Genomic DNA, 19,391 nt, shown 5'->3' with positions numbered 1-19,391 from the left:
CCCTTCATCCATGGAAAAATTGTCTTCCATGAAACCTGTCCCTAGTGCCAAAAAGATTGGGGACCACTGGCATAAGGAACTTGATATAACTTGAGGAATTTAGTTGTTCGTTTCTTGTTTTTGTTTTTTTTTTTTTTTTTTTTTTTGAGACAGAGTCTCGCTTCGTTGCCTAGGCTAGAGTGAGTGCCATGGCGTCAGCCTAGCTCACAGCAACCTCAAACTCCTGGGCTCAAGCAGTCCTTCTGTCTCAGCCTCCCATGTAGCTGGGACTACAGGCATGAGCCACCATGCCCGGCTAATTTTTTCTATATATATTAGTTGGCCGATTAGTTTCTTTCTATTTATAGTAGAGACGGGGTCTCGCTCTTGCTCAGGGTGGTTTCGAACTCCCGACCTCGAGCAATCCGCCCGCCTCGGCCTCCCAGAGAGCTAGGATTACAGGCGTGAGCCACCGCGCCCGGCCTGTTTTTGTTTTTTTGAGACAGAGTCTCACTTTGTTGCCCAGGCTAGAGTGAGTGCCGTGGCGTCAGCCTAGCTCACAGCAACCTCAGTCTCCTGGGCTCAAACGATCCTACTGCTTCAGCCTCTCGAGTAGCTGGGACTACAGGCATGCACCACCATGCCTGGCTAATTTTTTCTATATGTTTTTATTAGTTGGCCAGTTAATTTCTTTCTATTTATAGTAGAGACAGGGTCTCGCTCTTGCTCAGGCTGGTTTCAAACTCCTGACCTTGAGGAATCTGCCCACCTCGGTCTCCCAGAGTGCTAGGATTACAGGCGTGCCCGGCCTAGTTGTTCATTTCTTATGGGGAATGAGGACTTTTTGGTAGCTATAGCTGAGAAAACAGCTGATACCTAGATTACGTAATGAGTCAGGCTGAAACAGAGTTCTCTATCCTGACTACCTGTTAGAATCATCTCGGAGCTTTAAAGATAAAACAGTCTGAAGCCATTTAAATCATTCTGTGGGGTTAGGACACTGGTGCTGGTAGATTTTAAAAGCTCCACAGGCAATTCTCAAGTTTAGCCATGGTTGAAAACCACTGCCTTAAAAAGACATGCTCCAGGAATATTTGAAGTGGGAGAGGGCAAATGGAAATTATCATCTTCTCTCCTTGATTGTCTTATGAAATTTGTAAGGTGGAAGTTTTGCCTTTTTTAAAAAAAATCTAACTCCACCACCTTTCTAGAGCTTAGACTCAGAAAGGTACTGCTTTTGATTTCTGGGGGAAATAATGCTTAGATTTAATTGATGTTAAGGAGTTCCCCTAGACCCCCACCCCGTGGAGGTAATGTTTCTACTATTTGGATACTTTATTTTTATAATTGCCTATTGAGATAAAAATTACATACCTTACAGGGTAACCATTTAGAGTTTAATTGGTTTTTAGTAAATTCACAGAGTTGTACAACCATCATTAGAATATTTTCATCACCCCAGAAAGAAACCCTGTACTGTTAGCAGTCATCCCCCTCACCTGCCCAGCCCTTAATCTACCATTAAGTCAGCCATCTACTTTCTGTATCTAGTTGCCTATTCTAGACATTTCAAATAAGTGGACTAATAGGTGGTCTTTTGTGACTGGCTTCTTGTACTTAACGTAATGTTTTCAGTGTTCTTCCATGTTATAGCATGTATTTGTACTTAATTTCTTTCTATGGTTGAGTAATATTTCATTGTATGGATAATACCACATTTTGTTTACCCATTCATCACTTAATGGATATTTGGGTTGTTTCTACCTTTTGGCTATTATGAATAATGTTCTGTGAACATTCATGTGCACCTTTTTATATGGATTTATGTTTTCATTTCTGTCAGGAAATACTAAGAGTGAAATTGCTGGGTCAAATGTACTTGGGTACTTTCGTCACCTAATTTGAACTTCAGGGTTAGGAAATCTTCCCATAGAATTGGGGAACTCCATGAGTCCTTTTCTGATAATGTTGTAGGACAGAGGTCCAGTATGTGGTGTTTGGTATCGTGGTCCTCAAGAGGCAAACTGTTCACTTAAAAGATGAAAGAGCTGTTTTTCCTTGATCTGTTTCCAAGAAGGGGTCCATATAGTCTTTTATTAAAGTTGGAATTTTAAAGAAGCTTTTAAAGCCATATCCTTAGTCCCTTAGTTATTAAAGAGGAGAGGTAAATGTTTGAACTCTTAGTATCTGTAAAATAATAATTGTCATCAGCTAACATTTATTGACTGCTTATTCTGTGCCAGGCACTGAGAGGCTGAGGTCTTTTACACATATGATCTTATTTAAACTTCATAACAACTTTTAGCAGTTGACTGCTATTTTACTGGTGGAGAAATGGAGACACACAGGTTAAATAACTTGCATCCAGCTCAAAACAGCTGGATGGCAGTGCTGGGTAGTAAGAGTGACTCACTCCTTAGCCACTGTACTGTGCTGCCTGCCTTCAGTCAGTATTTCCTGACTCTTAGAAGACACATAGCATTGCCATGGAACTTACTTTGATTGTTATCAGAGGAAAATGATTTCTTTATAAAGGACCTTAACAGTTCTTATGAATTTATTCCTCAAGCAAATTGCAGAGGAATAAAAGCTTAACTTTTATAAAATGCTAAAGAAATGAATAGTTTTAAAGGAGCTTAATTTAATTAATTAAAAAATTTTAAATTATGGGTACATAATAGTTACATATGTTTTTATTAAGTAGGATACATGTGATGTTTTGATACAGGCATACAATGTGAATTAATCAAATTGGGGTATCTAGCACTTCAGGCATTTAATATTCCCTTTTGTGCTAGGAACATTGCAGTTCCATTCTTTTAGTTACTTTAAAGTATACCCTAACATATTGTTGATTATAGTCACTTTGTTGTGCTATCAAATATTGTTCATTTGATCTAACTATATTTTTGCATCCATTAACCATCCCCACTTTAATACCCCTTTCCTGCTATCCTTCCCAGCCTCTGGTACCCATCATTCTATTCTCTGTCTCTATGCGATCAATTGTTTTTAATATTTAACTCCCACATGTGATTAAGAACATGTGATATTTGTCTTTCTGTGCTTGGCTTATTTCACTTAACATAATGTTCTCCAGTTCCATCCATGTTGTTGCAAATGGCAGGATTTATCTTATTTGGTGTCTTTTGGGCTTCCTAGATCTAGCTTTCTATTTCCTTCCCTAGGCTTGGGAAGTTTTCTGCCATTATTTTTTTTGAGTATGTTTTCTGTCCTTTTTCTCTCTCTTCTCCTGGCATGCTAATAATGTGTAAGTTGTTCTGCCTGATTGTATCTCATAAATCTCTTAAGCTATCTTTACTCTTTTTCATTCTTTTTTTCTTTTTTGAGACAGTCTTACTCTGTCCTTGGTAGAGTACAGTGGCATCATTATAGCTTACTGCAACCTCAAACTCTTGTGCTCAAGCAATTCTCTTGCCTCAGCCTCCTGAGTAGCTGGGACTACAGGTATGTGCCATGATGCCTGGGTGATTTTTCTATTTTTAGTAGAGATGGGGGTCTCACCCTTTCTCAGGCTGGTCTCGAACTCGTGAGCTCAAGCAATCCTCCTGCCTCTGCCTTCCAGAGTGCTAGGATTACAGGTGTGAGCCACTGTGTTGGGCCTCATTCTTTTTTCTTTTTGCTCCTCAGATTGGATGATTTCCAGTGACTTGTCTTCATGTTCACTGATCCTTTTCTTCTGCTTGATCTAGTCTGCTGTTGAACCCCTCTATTGAATTTCTCGTTTCAGTTATAGTATTTTTCAGATATATGTTTCAGTTTGGTGCTTTGTATACTTTCTGTTTCTTCATTGAAGTTTTCAGTTTGTTCTTGCATTGCTCTCCTGACCTCAGTGAGCATCTTTATGACTATTATTTTGAATTCCCTATTGGGTAGATCACATGTTTCCAAATCACTCAGCTTGGTTTTACTTGGAATTTATTATCCTCTTTCTTCAGCTTCTTTAACTTGCTGTGTTAATTTCTGTACATTAAATAAGACAGCTGCCTCTCCCAGTGTTGTCAGACTGGCCTTGTGTAGGAGAAGGATTTCACCAATCCATCTAGCTCAAGATTTTAAGGTGCCTCTCAAATCTTTCCATTTGTCCAGACTGCTGTCTCTATTTTTAGTGGCCTCATGGAGATTAGGGTATGCCGTGTCCTGTCAGTTCTCTGTGATCAGTAAGGTGGTCAGTAAGAGCAGTAAGATCAGCCAGCTCTCTAGATGTAGCTGGAAAGGTTGAGGTATTGGATGTATGTCATTCCTTCTGTCCTATTGTTGAAGCTGAGTGCCTGATTCTCCCACTCTGCACTAAGCCAGCTCTGTGGCAAATGCCTGTACTGGTGTTCAGGCTACCCCATGATCCTGGGGTGATAGTTGCTGGAAGCAGGCCTGTTGTATATCCACCTTTTTGTTTTGTGTGGTCTAGGAAGAGTCAGGAATGCAAAACCTCATCAACTTTCAGAGCTAGGATGTTAAGGATACAGTCCCTTGTGAGGTAGTTGTAGAAATTGTGGCACTTGGTACGTGGATGAACTCCTCTTAGGAAGAATGGGTAGACCTGGATTTATCAGTGAGTGACAGGAGGAAAGGCTTGTGATATGCCAAGTTCCTGCTCAGGTTGCCTGAGGGCTACTGTTTGTTCCTGGATGCAAGTTAGAGGCCAGGCTGTCAGGTGGCCACTGGAAAATTGTACTATAATTACCCTTCTGGGTAGTAATGTGAAACTTCACTTGTTTAGGCCCTTCTATGCACAACTCTCAAAGGGTATAGCCCTTGAAGGTACTTGCATGCCTGATTTTTTAATTTTTAATTTTACTTCATTTATTTATTTTTTGGAGGACAGAGTGTGACTCTGTTGCCCTGGGTAGAGTGCCATGGTGTCATCACAGCTCACCGCAGCCTCAGACTCCTGAGCTCAAGCGATCCTCCTGCCTCAGCCTTCCAAGTAGCTGGGACTACAGGCTGCACCACTATGCCTGGCTAATTTTTTCTATTTTTTGGTAGAGGTGGAGTCTCCTCTTGGCTCAGGCTGGTCTCCAACTCCTGACCTTAAGGGATCCTCCTGTCTTAGCCTCCCAGAGTGCTAGGATTATAGGAGACGAGCTACCATGGCTGGTCTTGGGTGCCTTAATCAGGCAAGCTCTTTGTTCTAAGAGTCTAGTGATCTAGAGCTAGGATGCAGCCCCTCAGGTGGAAACTGTAAAAGTTGGGGTACTTGATGTGTGAACAGACTTCCAGAAGAGCAGTTTTGAGATATAAATCAAGAAGATGGATTATTGCTAGTCCCAAAATAAATGCAGATGAATGATAGCAGAAGCTATTCTCAGAAAGTGGATGTTAATTTTTCCCATACTGTGAATTTCAGTTCTGCTTTGAGATTGAATCATGGGTTAAGTTATTATATAAATAGATTATAAATTACTCTGAAAACCTTCAGGCGCAAGATAAATCCCTCTTAAGCCTAAATTGTGTTAAGATAGTTGAAGTATATGGAGTTCTAGTGTATTTTCGCTTTGAGGCATGTAGTGTAGCTTTCTAGCCCTGTTATTTAATAGCTTGCTTTTCTCATGTTTGCTGATGCGATCTTCTCCTGCCCTCCAGATAAATAGGGGCCACATGACAACAGAAGCCAAGAGAGCTGCAAAGATGGAAAAGAAGATGAAAATTTTGCTTGGGGGTTACCAGTCTCGTGCTATGGGGCTTATGAAACAGTTGAATGACTTATGGGACCAAATCGAGCAGGCTCACTTGGAGCTACGTACTTTTGAAGAACTCAAGAAACATGAAGATTCTGCTATTCCCCGTAGGCTAGAGGTAATGTTATATATTGTTTTGAAGTGTTGCTTAGAAAGAGAGCTGCAGAAAATTATCAGAGCTTTCCCTTTTTTTTCCTTTTTCTGTGCAGGCTATTCTGAAGTTGATACTGTCAGGCTTTTTTCAATGAGAGCCTAAAGTTTTTGACTTTCTAGTCTAGAATTATCTGTGTGTTGATGGATAGACCAAGCAAGTGGTGGATACAAAGATCTTCCCTTTACTCATTTTCTGTTTTGTATAGAGATATATTGTGAGATGGAATAAGTAACCATTGTCATTTTTCTCTCTGAAACTTAATTACATCTCATTTTATGAGGGGAAACTAAACCAGTATCTTTTTGTTTTGTAACTTAGGATGTGGGGAGCATAGCTAGCCATCCCAAAGCATCAAATTCCTTTGGCCAGGTTTGGGTTAGATTTATCTACCAAATGTGCATGAGAGCCCCTCCGTGGTAATGGGCAGTCAGGACTTATTTACAGGCATTTGTAGGTATTGATAGGACAAGAATAGTTTGTTTATTTGAGGTAGCCACAGAGACTGTAATCAAGATAGTAATCACATGATCAAATCAAAGAATGGCTGTGGTACTGGTTTTTATGGCAGAAGTATTTGCTATATTTGTTTCTCTTTGGGGAATATTTACCTCTCAAGAATCATGAATTAACTCAGCTGTTTCTAAGATGATAAAATACCATAGATACTTTTTTCTGTGTACTTATATATAAAATAATTATTTAATATTTTCGTCTCTTCAAAGTGTCTGAAAGAAGATGTTCAGCGACAACAGGAAAGAGAAAAGGAACTTCAACAAAGATATGCTGATTTGATGCTGGAGAAAGAGAATTTAAAGTCAAAATTCTGAAGCCTAGTTTATATTCTATCACAGGGTGAATTGCTGGTTTTCATACTCTGGAAGGCTGAAACTGTGTTTCTCTTCATTGACAAATTTACCCACCATCTGTGGTTTTTTGGTTTATTTTAAAAGATGTCAGTCTTACATATGCTGTGTATAAAGACTTTAACTCCACAGAATGGACATTTTAGGGTTTAAATTATTAAGACAACCATTCTTTTAGCAGTGTCATATTTGCAAAATTTTTTTGTTTTGGCCTTTAATTTAAAAAGCCTAATTTTAAAGTGCTGCCTGTCAGTAAACTCTTGAATAAAAACAAAATATAAAAAATTTAAAATGTAGCCTTTTGTTTAAAGTAATTAGATGCTTAGAGTACCTGTAAACTTAGCAGCTATGTACTTGGTGTCATATTTAATCAGTAACTCTTGGGTAATCAATTGGCCATCTAGTATCTTAGCTTAAATCCTTAAGAGGCAATCCTTTGTGGCTTTGTTAAGTTTCCACATAGAATGGTCATTTGTCTATACACTGACAAGATAAAATTTTTAGTACCTCAAATTTTTTTTTAATATCACTTTAGAGACTCTGCCAGCTACTTATTACACAGTTTATGGATTAGTACTTAAAAGATATAATTTTTCTTAACCTGTTACTTTCTTGTGTTCTTTTTTGACAAAGGCATTTTAAAGGTTAATTTCACTAAGGCCATCAAATTTCATTAAAACTCTGCATTTAGCTTAAAAAGTCAATCTCATGAGTGTAGAATTTGGGGAATGGGTAGAAGTAGGGAGATCTAATTTTATAACAATTCGTATACAATGATTAAGTACAGTATTAGTTGGCTACAAGCTCAATATAGGCCAACAATGTGTTGGGCTCACCAAAAAAGTTTGCCGAATCCCAGAATACTTAGGGATTAAAGGGAGGGAAAGAGGAATTCATTCATTGATTTGTTCGTTCGTTCATCCATCCTATATGAATGTATACCCTGTGCCAGAGTCTTGGAGATAGAACAATAAATAAAATAGGCTTGGTTTTGTGGAGCCTTGAGTCTGTTGAGAATGGCAGACAATTAAAATCCAAATGTTGGCGGGATGTGACGGCTCATGCCTGCAATCCGAGTGCTTTGGGAGGCTGAGGTGGGAGGATCACATGAGGCCAAGAGTTCAAGACTGGCCTGAGCAACATAGAGAGACCCTGTCTCTACAAAAAATAGAAAAATCAGCTGGACATGGTGGCATGCCCCTGCAGTCCCAGCTACTCCCAGCTACTTCCAGAAGGCTGATGCAGAGGATTGCTTGAACCCAGGAGTTTGAGGTTGGAGTGAAGTATGATGACACCACTGTACTCTAAGCGAGGCCCTATCTCCAAAAAAAAGAAAAATCCAAATGTTTAAAGTGATTCTCATGTGTTAGACACTTTTAAATGTTGGAGATGAGCAGTTATTAAGACAAAATTCTTGTTCTCGTGGAGGTGACATTAGTTGGGGGAGATACTGAACATGTACAGGGAAAAGTATCAGGTTGTGAGTTTTAGATTCTATGGAGGAAATTTAAATAGAGTGATACGAGATAGTGACTGGGTGGCGACTTTAGATTGGATGATCAAAGATCTCTTGAAGAAGTAACATTTAAGATAATATGTGATTGACATTTTAGAAGGAGCCATCCTTGTGAGATTCAAAGAAAAAGCATTCCAGGGAGAATGAATAGTTACCACAAAGCCTCCTTAGTGTGTTTGAGGAACAAAAAGGAGGACAGTGTGGGTGGTGTCAAGAATGGCATTTATATAAGCTCTGGTTGTACAGAGCCGCATATATAAGGCCACGGCAAGGAATCTGAATTTTATTTTAAATATCGTGGAAAGCTATGAGAAGCTTCTAAGCAAAGGAATGACATGATCAGATTTGGTTTTAGAAACATCACTGTGGCCATACTATGTGATGTCTGAACAGGGAAGCCAGTTAATTGAGGAGCCTGATGCAGTAATCCAGGCAAACAGTAATAGCCGCTCAAACTAGGGTCCAGGCAGTAGTGATGGAGATAGGTTGGAGAGATTTGAGAGGTAATATTTTCTTGTAGTCTTATCAGACCATAAAATTGGTATTTTCCTGGTATCTAGTCACTTAATCCTAGTGTATTTTTAAGTAATTTCTCCTGGGTTTTTTAGGAAACTCTGCTGTCATTTATCTGTGAATAATGATAATGTTTCCTATAGTAGTTTTATTTCATTTTTATTGCATGTTTTGTTGGCTGACATGTTTAGAATAATGTTAAATAATGATAGCGATGGTAGACATTCTTGTTTTGTTTCTCATTTTAATGGCAGTGTCCATGGTATTTTAATTCTAAGTTGACTGAGTTAGTCTTGATCTAGGAAGATAGTATCTATTTTTAGTTTTTAAGAAGTTTGAATTAGAAATGGCTCTGGAATTTGGGGCATCTGTTAAGATGTTCACATAGTTTTTCTCATTTGACATGTTAACATCTTATTATTTTCCAACATTAAACCATCTTTGTATTAGAATCAGATAGACTAATTTTTTAAAAATTAAAAAATATACTAGCATTTTATGTAGACTTAAATTATATAGATCTAAAATATTTACTCTAATAATAAAGGCTCACTTTGTTTTAGAGTTTGAAGAAACACTCATACTTGTAGCCCCCTAAAATTACTAAGAATTGCAAAATTTCAAAACCTGGCAGTCTCATTTGTAAACTGCTTATGCTTTTGCCACAAAGCAGTACCACTTGAATTGATAAACAGACATGCCATCATCTTTTGTTAGTATCCTGTTAAACCCAGGTGCTTTCCCAGCACCACTCTGAGCAATTTTGGTTACTATTTTAACATTCACATTGATTGTGTTTTCTCACAGGCATTCCTTAAGTGGTGGTGGTAAAACTAGTGTTGAAAAGCATGTTCAAGTCTTAGTAACTTTGGAGCAGAAATTAAATGTGATAAAGAGCTGGGGGGGAAAACACCACCATGAACAGGAATCCTTTTTGAAATAGTAGAAATAATGCTGGGATAATAAAAAACAATATCAAAGAAAAGCTACACTATAGTGATGGCAGACTTAATGTTGGCCAACCATGTATCTTCCTGAGAAATTAATTAGAATTTGATTTACTAATCTTTTATTTAGGAAATTTACGATTTTATGTGAGCAAGATTGGTCTTTTGGGCTATTGTACAGATTTCAACATTGGGATTTTGCTAGCTCTGTAAAGTAAATAGGATAACTATATATATTTTTTGTGCAGTAAGCTATTATAGCATGGGAGTGATTTGTCCTGTGAAAGATTGAAAGACTGTGCTTGTAAAATTGAGTTCAGAGCCATTTTTGGAAATAATTTCTTGATAACTGTCAGTTTCTTGTGTGATTATTAGCATATTATCTATTTTTAAATTTAAGTAACTTTCAGTTTTAAAATTTGTTTTAAAATGTATTTCTCCTTTTATGTTTGTTACTGAATTTAAATAATTTATGCTTTTTAAGAAAAGTTTTCATTTTGTTGAAATTTAAACATTTGTTAGCAGATAATTTATCACTCTATCTTCTATTAATTTTGCTATTCCTTGTTATAAGAAATTTACCTTCCCTTAGTTCTACCACTTTTCACTTGATTAGACTTGTTAGGGATATCTTTTTTCTCTTCAAAAAACTAGTGTTTTGATTTATCAACTGTGATTTTGTTTTAAAATATATTAATTTCTTATGTTTACTTTTTTTGTTTTCTAAGTTTTCTCCCTTAACTTTCTGAATTTGATGCTGATTTTTGTTTGTATACAAATGAATATGTTGAAGGCTTTTGAATTATCTCTTAAGTTTAAATATGTTTGCATCCCAGCCATTTTGATGTGTAGTCGTCTTGTTTTCTAAGTAGTTTACCATTGCATTTAAAATTTTTGGTTCAATAATTAAGAATCTTTAAAAATTTCTGTGTGGTTGGCTTTTTAAAAATTTTTTTTGCTACTTGTAAGATTTTTACCTTGTGGAAAGAGTATGTAGTTTATGTTTATTGATGTTTTGGTGCCTAGCGTCTTTGAAGTGTTCTGTGGATATTTTAAATGAAGTTTTATTTAGTTTGTATAGGACAGAGGTGAATGTGTGTTTACTCAGCCAATTTAATTATATTATTCAAATTCAGTTTTCTTGTTGGCTATCAATACCTAAAATAATAGTGTTGTGTTAAAGTCTCCTATTGTAGTTATTTCCCTCAATTTTGTTTATCTAGAGCTTTTACTTTGTATATTTTGAAACTGTTATTTAGCATATAAATACTTGTGTGTGTTGTGTAAAATTCCTATGGAAGACTGACTAGTCTGAAGTTACCCTTTTTGTCCTGCTTATGCATTTTGCCTTGAATGAAATGTTGTTAGAATATTTTTCTTCTTTTTTTGTTTGTATTTGCTTGATAAACTGTCTATCCTTTTATTTTTAACTTTTGTATATAATTTGTCTCTTAAACAGCATATCTTTTTGGAATTTGTATTTCAACCCTTTTGGAGAATCTTTGCCTTTTAATAGTGTTTAATCCATTTGCTTATATGTTAATTACTGACTTTGGTCATCTGTGATCATGTTTTATGCTTTCTCACTGATTTCCCTAAATGGATTGTAATTTCCTGGCATTAGTTTTCTTAGTGATCTAGAAAATATATATCATCTTTTAAATTTTACAAATATTATGATATGGGCCGGGTGTGGTGGCTCATGCCTGTAATCCTAGCACTCTGGGAGGCCTCGTTGGGCGGATTGCTCAAGGTCAGGAGTTCGAAACCAGCGTGAACAAGACCCCGTCTCTACCAAAAATAGAAAGAAATTAATCGACCAACTAAAAATACATATACAAAAAATAAGCCGGGCATGGTGGCACATGCCTGTAGTCCCAGCTACTCGGGAGGCTGAGGCAGTAGGATGGGAGGCTGAGGCAGTAGGATTGCTTGAGCCCAGGAGCTTGAGGTTGCTGTGAGCTAGGCTGATGCCACGGCACTCACTCTAGCCTGGGCAACAAAGTGAGACTTTGTCTCAAAAAAAAAAAAATTATGATATCATTTAGCATGTAGGGCCCATTCTGGAGAAAGAAACTATACCAGTAATTTGAACAAGGAAGATTCAATATGAAGAATTACTGACCTAGTAATAGGGAATTAGCTAAAGATACAGGAATAGCAGATGTGGGGAGCAGCTGCTACCTGGCGACTGAAGGAGAGTGCCTGAGGAAGGACTTGAAGAGCCCTCTCCCTCCTCCCTCAAGGCTGAGATTCACATCTCATTGAAGAGGGTGTGGGTGCAGAGTTTGCTGAGGTGCCAGGAAAACTCAGCAGAAGTCACTTGCTGGGGTGCTGGTGATTCTTGGAGGAAAGCTGCTTGCTGGCGTGCCAGCAAAGCCCTGGAGAGTGTGCGCCACTGGGTCTCCCCATCTCACTCGCAGAGAAGCACCCTGCTGTTGAGGAAGCCACACGCTGACAGTGATGGGCTGACAGTGACGCAGTGGGAACAAGAAGGGAAAGCACCAGAACCAGAGTGAAGCCCCTCCCACATGAAGTGTCTGTCCCTTAGAGCCTAATAATGTGTCCACTGGCAAAGTGGAAATCTTTTTAGATTATTACAGCTCCAGTATCACAAAGCAGGGAAAAAGAGTGAATTTGGAATTGGCACAATAACCATTGTTTTTCAAAATCACACTCAGTTTTCTGGCCTTCTGAGTCAAGGATGAAGCAGTATTCAGAGCCAATTTTAATTCCAGTAACAGCTCCTTTCACCGAGGTTGGAAGACTTTATATAGGGAATCTCCAGGGGTGAGTGCTGTTTCATTATTCAAGGATGTTTATTTCATCTGGTTGTTCCTAGTGGCCAGTCACTGGGTTTGAGTCTACATTTTTCATCTCTGCCTAGCCTTTCAGGCTTGGATTATTTGTTGGAAGTGCTTCCTTGGTTGTGTATCCTTCCTGCAATCCTGCAGTGTTTCTTTAGGTCCCCTTTATTCCACATTTGCTGCCATAGATTAAGGCCAAAGAGGAAAGTTCAGGCAATGTTATAGTAGTCCTCCCTTACCCAGGTTTTGCTTTCTGATGTTTGTTACCTGTGGTCACTGTGGCCTGTAGACACTAAATGGAAAATTCTAGAAATAATTCATAAGTTTTAAATTGGATATGTTTTTGAATAGCATGATGAAGTCTTTGGCTATCCCATTCCATCCAACCTTGATGTGAATCATTCCCTTGTCCAGTGTATCCATGCTGTATATAATACCTGCCCATTTGCTGTTGTTGGATTGATAAAAACATAGTACAGTTGTGCGATGGCTTAATGAGAGGGATGTATTCTGAGAATTACCTAATTAGGTGATTTTGTCATTGTGGGAGCATAGTAGTGTGCATCATAGTGCACAAACCTAGGTGGTACAGCCTATTGCTCCTGGGCTATAGACCTGTATAGCATGTTACTGTACTGCATAGACTGATAACATAATAGTAATTATTTGTGTACTTGAACATATCTAAACACAGAAAAGGTACAGTAAAAATATGATGTAAAACATAAAATATGGTACCCTCGTATAGAGCACTTACCATGAATGGAGATCGCAGGACTGGAAGTTGCTCTGGATGAGTCAGTAAATGGGCAGTGAATAAATATAAAGGCCTAGGACATTACACTATCTTAGACTTATAAAAACACTACACTTAAAGTGTAGTGTTTTAAAGTGATTGCATTAAAGTGATTTTATGTTTTTTTTTTTTTTTTTTTTTTTTGAGACAGAGTCTCACTTTGTTGTCCAGGCTAGAGTGAGTGCCGTGGCGTCAGCCTAGCTCACAGCAACCTCAATCTCCTGGGCTTGAGTGATCCTTCTGCCTCAGCCTCCCGAGTAGCTGGGACTACAGGCATGCGCCACCATGCCCGGCTAATTTTTTTTTTTTTATATATATATATCAGTTGGCCAATTAATTTCTTTCTATTTATAGTAGAGACGGGGTCTCGCTCTTGCTCAGGCTGGTTTTGAACTCCTGACCTTGAGCAATCCGCCCGCCTCGGCCTCCCAAGAGCTAGGATTACAGGCGTGAGCCACAGCGCCCGGCCTAAAGTGATTTTATTTAAAGTGATTGCATTACACGTTATGATGGCCATAGTAAGGCAATAGTTGTAATCAGCTCCATTATCTTTTGGGACTGCCGTTATATATGCAGTCTGTCATAGACTGAAGCTTTGTGCAACACATGACTCTATATGTAGGCTACGGCACTATCTGTGGTTTCAGGCATCCACTGGGAGTGTTGGGACATATCCCCTGCAGATAAAGGGGGACTATTGTATCTCTGTTTTAAAAAATTAATTTTTATCAGCAGTGCATTTGCATGTTTTACAAAGTCAAATTCTAAGAACATAATGATAGCTAGGATTTTTATTTTTTTTATTTTTTACATAAAAACATAAGCAACCCCCCCCCCTCCGGCTAACATTTACAACACAACTAGATGGCAATGTATCTCCATGAACTCCAGAATATGAGAGGGTGGGGATAAACCTCCAGCAGTCACAAGGCCTGTGTGTATCAGTGTCTGTGCAGGAGAAAGCAGAGGGAAGCACTGGGGCAGAACTAGGGTTAGGAGAACCCTAAAATAGTCAGCAGGTATTCATGGAATGTGTGATGGACCAATTTGAGAATAATGGCTGCAATTGGTACAGGTTTTGCGGGAAAGTGAAAGGGAGTAAAAGTTTGAAGACAAGTTAGCAATCTCTCATTGATTAATAGATTAAAACTTTTTTAGATGGGCTCAAATATTTCAAAAACCTTGTGTCTCAAGGCAAGATATTTTTCTTTGAAAAAAATTACAATAACTTAGTAATGGGTATTAAAATGACCAGCTATCACACATTGGTTAACTTACCATGTAGAGCTGTGCTGTCTAGTAGGGTAGCCACTAGCCACACGAGGCTCTTGAGCACTTGAAACATGGCTGGTTCAAACCGAGTTGTGCTGTTACCTATATGATACTGGGGTTTGAAGACTTACTGTGAAAAAAGAATCTAGTTAGCTCACTAATTTTTTATGTTGCTTACATGTTGAAAGGAGAGTACAGTTAACCTTTGAACAACACAGGTTTGAACTATGTGGGTTCACTTATTTGTGGATTTTCTTATGCCTCTGCTATCCCTGAGACAGGAAGACCAACCTCTTTTTCCTCCTCCTCCTCAGCCTGCTCAACGTGAAGATGATGAGGATGATCTTTTGTGATGATCCACTTCTACTTAATACATAGTAAATGTATTTTCTATTGAAAATCTATATGATTTTCTTACCATTTCCTTCTCCCGAGCTTATGTTATTGTAAGAATACAGTACTTAAACCTGTAACATACAAAATATGTGCTGTTTATATTATTGATAAGGTTTCCAGTCAACAGGAGGCTATTAGTAAGTATTTGGGGAGTCAAAAGTTATACTTAGATTTTCAACTGCATGGTTGGGGGGGTACCAGTGCCTTAATCCCCACTTTCTTTAAGAGGTCACCTGTATTTTGGATATGTGGAGTTACAAAACGTATTATTGAAATTAAGTTCACCTGTTTCTTTTTACTTCTGTGGTTAATAGAAAATTTTAAATTACATATGTTGCTTGCATTCGAATTCTACTGCACAGCACTGTTCTAATTTTTTTTTGTGTGTGATTGAGTCCTAATTCCACTGTGGTTTGAGAACATACTCTGGAGGATTTCAGTCATTTTAAATTTATTGAAAGTTGTTTTATGGCCCAGCACATGGTCTGTTGTGGTAAATCTTCCTTGTTCACTTGAAAATAACATGTATTCTGTAGGCTGTAATGTTCTATAAGTATCAATTAGGTCAAATTGACCAGCAGAGTTCAAGTCTTCCATATTCTTAATTGCCTTTTCTCCCCATTGTTCTGTAGATTGTTGACAGAGGTATGTTCAAACGCCAGCTGTAATTGTGGATTTGCATATGTCTTAGTTCTGTCAGTTTGCTTAATCTGTTTAAAAGCTTTGTTATTGTCTGCATGCACATTTAGGATTATTATGTCTTGATGAATTGTCCCTTTTGTCATTATAAAATGTCCTTCTTTATATCTGGCAACCTTCTCTGTCCTGAAGCCTGCTTTGTCTGACACTAATATTGCTACTCTAGTTATCTTGTAACTTTAACCTCTCTCTATCTTTATAGTTTAAGTGGATTTTCTATAGATATCATGTAGTTGGGTTATAATAGGCATGTATCAGACTGCTTGATATCCCATAGGTCACTGAGGCTCTGTTCTTTTTAAAAATTATTCCTTTTCTTCTCTGTTCTTCATTTTGTATAAATTCTATTGCAGTTCTCCAAGTATACTGGTCTTTTATTCTGCAGTGTCTAATTTGTTAATGCTTTCCAGCGAAATTTTCATTTCAGATACTGTATTTTTCTTTAGCTTTGCCCTTTTTTCTTTTTTTATATCATTTGTCCTCATTATATTCACATTTTCCTTTATATCTTTGAGCAAATATACCACGTTTATGATAGGTGTTTTAATGTCCTTGTCTGCTAATTCCACCGTCTGTCATTTCTGGGTCTGTTTTTGTTGACTAGTTTTTCTCCTGGTTCTTGGTCATTTTCCAGTTCTTTGCAGGTCTAGTACCCACAAAGGATGGTACACATTGTGATGAATGTTGCCTTGCTGACCTTTGCTTTCTTCCTTTAAATTAGATTGGGCTTTATTCATAGTTAATTGACTTATAGATGAGCTTCATCCTTTTGAGGCTTGTTTCAAGCAAACTGTGTCCCATACCCACACTCATTTGTTATGCATTGTCTGTGGCTGTTTTCACAACAGAATTAAGTAGTTGCAACAAAGACCATGTAGCTTGCAAACTTAAAATATTTATGTTAGGGTGTGAAGTTTGTAAGAGAGGGGTAATTCTCAGACAGTGATTAGTGTATACAAAAGTAAAAGCTTATTTTCCCGAGAAAGAAAGAGAAAGAGTGGCCACTACACATAGAGCGGGTAAAGAAATGTCTGGCAGTGAAAAAAGTTGTTTGGTGCTTTTAAAGGCTAGAAAAAATTTTTTTTCTCTGCTTCAGAGGACTGATTACAAAAGTGGCTGTGAAGCTGCTGTGTTGGCTTTTTCCGTTTCTCATGCAGCAGATTGATAGCAGAAATTAGTTTCCTCTTGCTAGTGGGAGGCACCAGGTACTGTATCTTGAGGAAGCAGGGGAAGCTCGCAGTCCAACTGTCCACTCAGGAACTTTTTCAAGGCTGAGAAAGAACTCAGAGATAACAAGTTAGGCCATGTGTGTTTTAATTAAACAAAGGGTAGTTGTGTTGTGAGTTTGATAGTTTATTTTCCTCTGTTGGATAGGTTATTAGTAAGACCACCTTTGAATTTACCAACTTATCCTTTACAGAAAAATTTTGCCTATCCCTGATCCCTGTTATGGTAAGTGCTTATTATTTTATTTTTTTCTTGCTGCTGGGGCTGGAGTACAGTGGCACGATCATAGCTTACTGCTTACTGTAACCTCAAACTCCTGGGCTCAAGCAATGCTCCCTCCTAAGTAGCGAGGACTACAGGCGCACACCACCACGCCTGGCTAATTTTTAAATATTTTATAGAGATGGAGTCTCACTATGTTGACCAGGCTGATCTTGAACTCCTAGTCTTAAGCGATCCTCCTGCCTTGGCTTCCCAAAGTGCTGGGATTACAGGCATGAGCCACTGTGCTCAGCCTGTTACTTTAAAATGAATTTATAGCAAAATATGTTTAAACTTTCTCAGTTTTAATTTCTAATATGGTGCATATCAATAAGTGTGACGTACAAACAAAAGTTTTTTGAAGTCCTCAATTTTTTAAAATGTAAAGGCATCCGGAGACCAAGAAATTTGAAAACTTACTAATTTAGATTAAACTTGCTGGATGAAAGTAACATCTTCTGCCCAGGGAATCCACAGCTGTCTCTGTCTCTGATCAGAAGTGTTACGGTGTTCCCTGCTCTCCAAGTCCCTTCCAGCCCTACCTACCATGCCTGGGAAGGGTGGTGGTGCCTGTGTCTTCTGTATGCAGTGAGTCGCTGTTCTTTTCTTATTCCTATTCTCTGATTCTGAGGCTTTTCAACTTGAATAAGCAGCAAAAGTGACCAGTTATTTTTTTTTGTTTGTTTTGTTTTGGTTTTATTGCTCTTTTTTCTGTCTTCATCCTGGAGAGGTGTTCAAAATACAGAGTCATGAGGAAACCCTAAGCAGTTATTGCAGTAAGATATCATTTGCAGATGAGTTGACTGATATCTCATGAGGGGAAAGGATTTTCCCAAATGACAGAGTTGGTGTTCAAGCTGAGCCCAGAGACCAGGCCTTGTTTTCCATTATATCCAGCTGCTGCAGGATCTGAAATCTCAAACCAGACCAACTGCAGAACACTTACTGGTCTCTAAATAAAACAACCCTTTATTTGCTGCTCCTAATGAACCTGAGTGGCTTATCATCCTGAAACCCGGCATGAACCAAAGGTGTAAAGGAATGCACTCCTTTTATTCATGAATAATTATGGAGAGTCTGTGTCTTAGGAGTGTATCTTGTACTTAGGCCCTTGGAACTGAATTCATGGAAGAGCAGTTAGCAATTGTCATTTCTTCCCACCAAGTGTCACTTGATGTCTCTCATTCCTTTTTTCTGCCAAGAATATTTGGCTGAATGCATCTGAAGATAGTCCTTGGTAAAGTGAAGTGGCTAAAAAACAGTATTTGGACCAAATTCTAAAAGCCATGCATATGGGCTGCCTCTTACAGGTTTATCATGGACAGTATAATTTGTTCTTTGCTTGCAGAGTAACTTAATATCTGACTAAAAATAGAGCTATTTAAAATAAGAGGTGGTTACACTTAGATAAAATAGACTTTAAGTCAAAAACTGTCACAAGAGACAAAGGTCATTATTTAATGACAAAGGGGTCAGTTCATCAAGAGGACATAACTATTGTAAATATATATATGCACCCAACATTGGAGCACCTAAATATATAACGCAAATATTAATGTATATGAAGGGAGAAATAGCAATACAATAATAGTAGAGGAACGTTTTGGGTGGTGGTGGTGGAGGGAGGGGGACAAAGTCTTGCTCTGTTGCCCAGGCTGGAGTGCAGTGGCATTATCATAGCTCACAGCAACCTCAAATTCCTACGCTCAAGCAATCCTCCTGCCTCAGCCTCTCAAATAGCTGGGATTGCAGGTGCATGCCACCATGCCCAAAAATTTTTAAATATTTTGTAGAGACAGGGTCTCACTATGTTGCTGAGGCTAGTGGAGGACTTTAAAACCCCACAGTAAACAATAGATAGATCAACCAGACAGAAAATTAATGAAGAAATGCTGAACTTGAACTGTACTTTGGACTAAAATGGACCTAACAGACATATACAGAACTTTCCATCCAGCAGCAGCAGAATACACATTCTTCTCTTGTGCACATGGACCATTCTTCAGGATAGACCATATGTTAAGTCACAAAACAAGTCTTACAAATTTAAGAAGATTGAAGTAATCAAGTTGGAAATCATTTCTAACCACAATGGTATGAAATGAGAGATCACTAACAGGAGGAATTTTGGAAAATTCATGAACACATGAAAATTAATATGCTCCTGAACAACCAATGGGTCAAGGAAGAAATTAAAGAGCAAATTAAAAAATATCTTGAGACAACACTGGAAACACAATATACCAAAACCTGTGCTATGCA

General features: G+C 38.1%; 1 protein-coding gene across 1 annotated transcript in view; it reads left to right on the top strand.

The window, feature by feature from the left end:
- The window catches only part of CDC5L (cell division cycle 5 like), a 57,713-nt gene extending 46,370 nt beyond the window's left edge, over window positions 1–11,343 (top strand). Inside the window, exons 15-16 of the mRNA XM_076003317.1 lie at window positions 5,584–5,796; window positions 6,555–11,343. Of these exons, the coding sequence (XP_075859432.1) occupies window positions 5,584–5,796; window positions 6,555–6,659 (318 nt within the window). The 3' untranslated portion in view covers window positions 6,660–11,343. The remainder of the gene's footprint in view (window positions 1–5,583; window positions 5,797–6,554) is intronic.
- The last annotated feature ends 8,048 nt before the right edge of the window (window positions 11,344–19,391 follow it).

This window comes from Microcebus murinus, chromosome 5 (assembly GCF_040939455.1).
Source record: "Microcebus murinus isolate Inina chromosome 5, M.murinus_Inina_mat1.0, whole genome shotgun sequence".
Taxonomy (NCBI): domain Eukaryota; kingdom Metazoa; phylum Chordata; class Mammalia; order Primates; family Cheirogaleidae; genus Microcebus; species Microcebus murinus.
The sequence above is the reverse complement of the archived record's forward strand: the minus strand, read 5'-3'. Positions and strand labels throughout refer to the sequence as shown.